The sequence below is a fragment of the Neoarius graeffei genome, chromosome 11 (assembly GCF_027579695.1).
Source record: "Neoarius graeffei isolate fNeoGra1 chromosome 11, fNeoGra1.pri, whole genome shotgun sequence".
In the NCBI taxonomy this organism is placed as follows: Eukaryota; Metazoa; Chordata; class Actinopteri; order Siluriformes; family Ariidae; genus Neoarius; species Neoarius graeffei.
In genome coordinates, this window is record NC_083579.1 from 16,749,791 (window position 1) to 16,757,590 (window position 7,800).

General features: G+C 48.1%; 1 protein-coding gene across 1 annotated transcript; it reads left to right on the forward strand.

Annotated features, from left to right (window-relative positions):
- The first annotated feature begins 481 nt into the window (after positions 1-481).
- LOC132893620 (phosphoserine aminotransferase-like) lies at positions 482-6,088 on the forward strand. The gene is made up of 2 exons (XM_060932769.1): positions 482-577; positions 5,320-6,088. The coding sequence occupies exons 1-2, from the start codon at positions 482-484 to the stop codon at positions 5,983-5,985; spliced, it is 762 nt and encodes a 253-aa protein (XP_060788752.1). The 3' UTR covers positions 5,986-6,088.
- The last annotated feature ends 1,712 nt before the right edge of the window (positions 6,089-7,800 follow it).

Genomic DNA, 7,800 nt, shown 5'->3' on the forward strand with positions numbered 1-7,800 from the left:
CACACAGTTCACATCGGCTGAGTTCCAGGACTTTAAACAGAGGTATGGTTTCACCCACATAACCTCCAGTCCCCATTACCCACAGGGTAATGGGGCCACAGAGAGAGCTGTCCAAACAGCTAAACACATCCTCAAACAGCCTGACCCCTGCCTAGCCTTAATATGTTATCGCTCTACACCGATCGCTGCGACTGGGGCGAGCCCTGCTCAGCTGATGACAGGACGACAAATCCGCACCACTGTCCCAGCACTAGAGAAGTCATTACTGCCACAGCCAGCCAACTGGGACCTCATCTACCGGAAAGACGCCGCGGCTAAGGAAGCTTACAGGTTCTTCTATAACCACAGATATTCAGCTCGTCCTCTCCCTGAGCTGCACCCAGGTTAAAATGTCAGGGTGAAGCTCAACAGGGACAAAGGTTGGAAGACACCTGCTACAGTCATCAGCAAGTCTAAGGAGCCGAGATCCTATGTGGTGGAAATGGACAACGGCACAGTGACTCGTCATAACAGGCGACACCTTCAGGCTGTCCCTGAGATGGCCAATCCAGTGGAGCAACAGCAGTGTGATGCTCCTGTCCCACCACAGTAGGACTGCAGTTCCCCAGCTACGATGGTGGCAACTCCACAAAAGCCATCACAGGGCCAACCATTGTCAGGTCCTGCCCCACGGTCTCCTCTCCAGGCTACTACTCCCCAGAGACTGACCTCCAGGGGCCGTGAGGTTAAACTGCCTCTCGGATTTAGAGACTGATAGAGACATTGACTTTAAAGTTCTCTTTACTAGATCTGTGTTGGTGTTTGTTCTTACAGGAACCACAGATGTGAAGAGGACTGAATTTAGGGGGGGTTTCATCCTCCTCTCTCTCATAAGGGCAGAATAATCCCTTCTCAGGACTGAGGGTAGTCTACCCCGATGATGTCCAGTGTTCAGTTGAGGAGAGAGAATGGAAGAGTATTATTATGGGGAAAAAAAAGTTACGTTTTATACTGTCAAATGGAAACTGATACTGTTTATGCATGTTATTGTTTATTTATGGTATTTACAGTGGAATAGTTACAAATGTTGTCTGCCTTGCAGGTAGTAGGTTCAGATGTGTGAGAACAATGGTTGCTGTTCAGTGGCAAGTAGTAATTTCACTGATTACTTATAATGTTTATTTTTCTTCTAAAAAGGGGAGATGTTGTGAGATAACCTATTGTTCATATGAGGCTACGGTAGCCAGCGGGGGGCTGGGTGTGGCGATGTGACCGGAAGCCAGAAGTTTGGTAGGGAAATAGGTGACTGTTAGGCGTGTGTTGTGTGCTAGTGAAATAAACAGAGTTACAAGGAACCCGTGTCTCCCTGTTTTCATGACATGTTCTCTTGCAAAGAGGGAAATACAGTAGTAACAACAGCTGCCTCTCAGCAATGTGGGGAGATGTGTGAAAAAACCTGAAAGCAAGCTAAAGGGAAAATGGAAAACAGACTCGATATCAGCATATCAACACCCATGAAACATGCAACAATCAGGCTCTTTGTGAACAGACAATTCACTGACCATTGCTTGTTCACAGACATTCTGACTGAACAGACCATGGATCCAAAAACTGTCGGCCCAGTACCTCATTCCACTTTTTCTTGCAATGCAAACAATGTTTTAAGAGTTGTGTGTGGCAGCATTGTCTGTGCTCAGAGTAAAGACTGAATTTTTAATAGTGAGCTCAAATTATAAAACTTATAAAAAGCTACAGAATATCTCCGAACCTCACACTGATTCTACTGTGGGATCCGGAACTGCTACTAAGCAGCTTGTGCAACCTGCAATATGAGATAACGGAAGAAGCAGTAATAAATTGGCCTCTGTATTACTGCTTATTATGCTTAAAGCAGTTTTTTTCCTTCTTTTTTTCAGGTCATTACATTTATTTGTATTCTGGTATTTCACTTCTTTTTTTAGGCTCTATTTTTTTTCATCCACAGCCAAGCTAAATGACAACATCATGGAAAGAAACCATTTTGAAAACATTTACTCGTCTCGTCTCGTCTCGTCTCGTCTTCTTCCGCTTTATCCGGGACCGGGTCGCGGAGGCAGCAGTCTAAGCATGGAAGCCCAAACTTCCCTTTCCCCAGACACCTCGGCCAGCTCCTCGTGAAGAACACCGAGGCATTCCCAGGTCAGCCGAGAGACATAGTCCCTCCAGCATGTCCTGGGTCTTCCCCAAGGGATGCGTCCAGGAGGCATCCGAAAAAGATGCCTGAGCCACCTCAGCTGATTCCTCTCGATGTGGAGGAGCAGCGGCTCTACTCCGAGCTCCTCCCGAGTGACTGTGCTTCTCACCCTATCTCTAAGGGAGCGCCCAGCCACCCTGAGAAGGAAACTCATTTCGGCCGCTTGTATCCGTGATCTTGTTCTTTCGGTCATTACCCAAAGCTCATGACCATAGGTGAGAGTTGGAACGTAGATCGACCGGTAAATTGAGAGCTTCGCCTTTTGGCTCAGCTCCTTCTTCACCACGACAGACCGGTAAAGCGACCGCATTACTGCGGAGGCTGCACCGATCCGCCTGTCGATCTCACACTCCATCCTTCCCTCACTCGTGAACAAGATCCCGAGATACTTAAACTCCACTTGAGGCAGGACTTCTCCACCAACCTGGAGAGGGCAAGCCACCCTTTTCCGGTCAAGAATCATGGCCTCGGACTTGGAGGTGCTGATTCTCATCCCAGCCACTTCACACTCGACTGCAAACCGCCCTAGTGCATGCTGAAGATCCTGGTTTGAAGAAGCCAACAGGACAACATCATCCGCAAAAAGCAGAGATGAAATCCTATGGTTCCCAAACAGGATTCCTTCTGGCCCCTGGCTGCGCCTAGAAATTCTGTCCTTAAAAATTATGAACAGAACCGGTGACAAAGGGCAGCCCTGCCGGAGTCCAACATGCACTGGGAACAGGTCTGACTTACTGCTGGCAATGTGAACCAGACTCCTGCTCCGTTCATACAGGGACCAGACAGCCCTTAGCAAAGAGCCCCGAACCCCATACTCCCGAAGCACCCCCCACAGAATATCATGGGGGACACGGTTGAATGCCTTCTCCAGATCCACAAAGCACATGTGGACTGGTTGGGCAAACTCCCATGAACCCTCGAGCACCCTATGAAGGGTATAGAGCTGGTCCAGTGTTCTGCAACCAGAACGAAAACCGCATTGTTCCTCCTGGATCCGAGGTTCAACTATTGGTCGAATTCTCCTCTCCAGTACCCTGGAGTAAACCTTCCCCGGGAGGCTGAGAAGTGTGATTCCCCTGTAATTGGAGCACACTCTCCGGTCCCCTTTCTTAAAAAGAGGGACCACCACCCCAGTCTGCCACTCCAGAGGCACTGTCCCTGACCGCCACGTGATGTTGCAGAGGCATGTCAACCAAGACAGCCCCACAACATCCAGAGACTTGAGATACTCAGGGTGGATCTCATCCACCCCCGGTGCCTTGCCACCGAGGAGCTTGCAAACCACCTCAGTGACTTCAGCTTGGGTAATGGACGAGTCCACCTCTGAGTCATCAGCCTCGGTCTCCTCAATGGAAGACATGACGGTGGGATTGAGGAGATCCTCAAAGTATTCCTTCCACCGCCTGACAATGTCCCCAGTCGAGGTCAACAGCTCCCCACCCGCACTATAAACAGTGTTGGCAGAGTACTGCTTCCCCTCCTGAGGCGCCGGACGGTTTGCCAGAATTTCTTCGAGGCCAACCGATAGTCCTTCTCCATGGCCTCCCCGAACTCCTCCCAGTTCTGAGTTTTTGCCTCTGCAACTGCCCGAGCTGCAGCACGCCTGGCCTGCCGATACCCGTCAGCTGCCTCAGGAGTCCTGGAGGTCAACATGGCCTGATAGGACTCCTTCTTCAGCTTGACGGCATCCCTTACTTCTGGTGTCCACCACCAGGTTCGGGGATTGCCGCCACGACAGGCACCAGAGACCTTGCGGCCACAGCTCCGAACAGCTGCGTCCACAGTGGAGGTAGAGAACATGGTCCACTCAGACTCAATGTCCCCTGCCTCCCTCGGAAGCTGGGAAAAGCTCTCCCGGAGGTGGGAGTTAAAGACCTCCCCAACAGAGTTCTCGGCCAGACGTTCCCAGCAGACCCTCACCATACGTTTGGGCCTGCCAGGTCTGTCCAGCTTCCTCCTCCGCCAGCGGATCCAACTCACCACCAGATGGTGATCAGTTGACAGCTCAGCCCCTCTCTTCACCCAAGTGTCCAAGACATAGGGCCGGAGATCAAATGAAATGACAACAAAGTCTATCATCGACCTCCGACCTAAGGTGTCCTGGTGCCACGTGCACTTATGGACACCCCTATGCTCAAACATGGTGTTTGTTATGGACAAACCATGACTAGCACAGAAGCCCAATAACAAAACACCACTCGGGTTCAGATCGGGGAGGCCATTCCTCCCAACCACGCCCCTCCAGGTGTCACTGTCGTCGCCCACATGAGCATTGAAGTCCCCCAGTAGCACAATGGAGTCCCCAGTCTGAGCACCCCTCAGTACCTCTCCCAGGGACTCCAAGAAGGCCGAATACTCTATACTGCTATTTGGCCCGTAGGCACAAACAACAGCAAGAGCCCTCTCCCCAATCCGAAGGCGCAGAGAAGCGACCCTCTCGTTCACTGGGGTAAACTCCAACACATGGCAGCTGAGCTGGGGAGCTATAAGCAAGCCCACACCAGCCCGCCACCGCTCACCATGGGTGACTCCAGAGAAGTGGAGAGTCCAGCCCCTCTCGAGGAGCTGGGTTCCAGAGCCCAAGCTGTGCGTGGAGGTGAGCCCGACTATCTCTAGCCGGTACCTCTCAACCTCCCGCACAAACTCAGGCTCTTTCCCCCCCAGCGAAATGACATTCCATGTCCCAACAGCTAGCCGCTGTGTCCAGGGATCAGGTCGTCGAGGCCCCTGCCTTTGACTGCCACCCAATCCACACTGCACCAGTCCCCTACTGCTACCTCTGTGGGTGGTGAACCCACAGGAGGTTGGGCCCACATCACCTCTTCGGGCTAAGCCCGGCCAGGCCCCATGGGCAAAGGCCCGGCCACCAAGCGCTCGCATACAAGCCCCAACCCCAGGCCTGACTCCAGGGTGGGGCCCCGGCTGCGCCATACAGGGCGACGTCACGGTCCTTGATGGTTTCTCCATAAGGGTTTTGGTGAACTGCTCTTGGTCTGGCCTGTCACCTAGGACCTGTCTGCCTTGGGAAACCCTGACAGGGGCATAATGCCTCCGACAACATAGCTCCTAGGATCATTCAAGCACACAAACCCCTCCACCACAATAAGGTAGCAGTTCTAGGAGGGGAGTTTCACTTCATTCCTGACACCAAGGACGTGATTCTTGTCAGTGATATATCATCAAATTTCCTATCAAGTCCAGTAGATGTAACAAAGTTTGGGCTGATATTTGCAGGCGCACAGAAGAATGTCGGATGTGCAGGAGTCACTATTGTGATTGTAAGGGAGGACCTGTTGGGAAAAGTTTTGAAAGAGTGTCCTGTTGTACTTGATTATAAAGTGCAAGCTGCAAATAATTCCTTTCACAACACCCCACCTACCTACAGCATCTACATTATGAAACTGGTTCTGGAGTGGATCAAGAATAATGGAGGCACAGACATCATGAATAAACTGAGCAAGCAGAAATCCTCTCTGATCTATAACATCATTGACAACTCCAATGCATTTTACTCATGCTTAATTGATGTCAAATGCCGGAGTCACATGAACATTCCGTTCCACATTGGAACCAGTGAGGGAGACGAAGCCCTGGAAAAAGTGTTTCTGGAAGGTGCTTCCAAACTTAGAATGATGTCATTGAAAGGTCACAGAACAGTTGGTGGAATACGAGCTTCTCTGTACAATGCAGTGTCTGTGGAAGATGCTCAAGCTCTCGCTGCCTACATGAAAGACTTTCTAAATAAGCATCAGCCTAATAAAATGGATCATTAGCCTACAAGTTTTATTCCTGAGTAGCCTTAATCACTAATGTGTTTTTGTAGTAATGTGATAATGGAAAGAGATCCATTTCTGTTTTGGCTAGCATTGTCTGTCTTTATCTTTTTTAACGCCTCTACAGGTTCTACAGCTACTCGGTTCTTACACTGTTTACACAATGGAAATGAAGAAGGTTCTTAACTTTGGTTCCGGACCTGCGAAACTTCCACAAGCTGTTTTGATTCAGGCCCAGAGGGAACTGCTGGATTACAACGGCCTTGGGATTAGTGTCCTTGAAATGAGCCACAGGTCATCAGATTTTTCCAAGCTAATCAACTCTGCTGAAAACATTTACATTATCTATAATTCATTGTTACACAACTAGGGTCTGAGGTTTGAAGAAATTGTGGTTTGAACATCATTCCATTCCTCAGAGCTCATCAATGCTTCAGAAAGGTGTCAGGTCTGAATTGCAATAAATATCCTGGGATACGTATCTCTGCTGCATGATTTTCCAAGCAGCATGTTTGTGTACACTAATATTAGGCATATCAGACGCTTGCTGGCCATGCTGTGAAAATTATGCATGCAGACACTCATTTAAGTTTCCAAATCTGTCATTGCTTAACTCGAGAATATTTTCTATCGTGAATATGATAATTAAAAAAGTTTATAATCTCTGCTTTCCAAAGAAGTTTCTCGTTAAGATCTGTCAAGTACTTTGGGAGTAACGACAGGTTGAAGTTGGTACAACAGAGTGAAAACTCTGATCACGGGACGTCGGGAAACTGCCGGTACTTTTTGAGTCATGGGAAAGTGGTCAGGCTCTCTTCTGATCAGTTTCCGACTGGATTACTTGTGAATATCAATCAGATAACTTTTATAGGGATGTTCTCTAGCATACAAAGGCTTACAGAGCACTGTTTCTGATTACGTATTCAACAAAATTTTCCGTCAGCTAGTTTTGATGTCATGATTCATGGGAGACTTTGAAGTGAGTTTTCTTAGCTTTACCTACTTTTTTTTAATCAAACTCCTTCATGTAAATAAATAACTATTTTAGAATATAACTGTAGTTGTTTTGATGAAAAATATTGAGATCTTAGTGGCTGGAATGATATTTTTAAAACCTGACATCAGAAACATGAGTGTCAATTTCAGTTCAGTTAATTCAAATTGTTTATTGGATATGGATCACACAGTTTTTTCCAAGGTTAGCCTTGAAAGCTGTGAATCCATCCATCCATCCATCCATCCATTATCTGTAGCCACTTATCCTGTTCTACAGGGTCGCAGGCAAGCTGGAGCCTATCCCAGCTGACTATGGGTGAGAGACGGGGTACACCCTGGACAAGTTGCCAGGTTATCGCAGGGCTGACATGGAGACAAACAACAATTCACATTCACACCTATGGTCAATTTAGAGCCACCAATTAACCTAACTTGCATGTCTTTGGACTGTGGAGGAAACCAGAGCACCTGGAGGAAACCCACACAGACACAGGGAGAACATGCAAACTCCACACAGAAAGGCCCTTGCCGGCCACTGGGCTCAAACCCAGGACCTTCTTGCTGTGAGGCAACAGTGCTAACCACTACACCACTGTGCCACCCAAAGCTGTGAATATTAATTGAAATAATCATTTATATTATTTTATATAAACACTAGTAGGCCTACAGAGCACAAAGAGGGTATTAGAAATATTTTATTACTTTTTTTTGATAGAGAATGGTAGATGTGAATGACATTCAATGCTTATTTATGCATATTTTACAATTGTAATTAACATTGATTTCTCCTTCTTTATGATATATAAATGAGAGTTAAGA

What these genes read in the sequence shown, in the direction of transcription:
- LOC132893620 (XM_060932769.1), top strand. Translation starts at nt 482, where the DNA reads ATGGACAACGGCACAGTGACTCGTCATAACAGGCGACACCTTCAGGCT. An exon ending in AACAGCAGTGTGATGCTCCT is followed by an intron (nt 578 to 5,319) that starts GTCCCACCACAG and finishes CACCACAATAAG; the next exon opens with GTAGCAGTTCTAGGAGGGGA.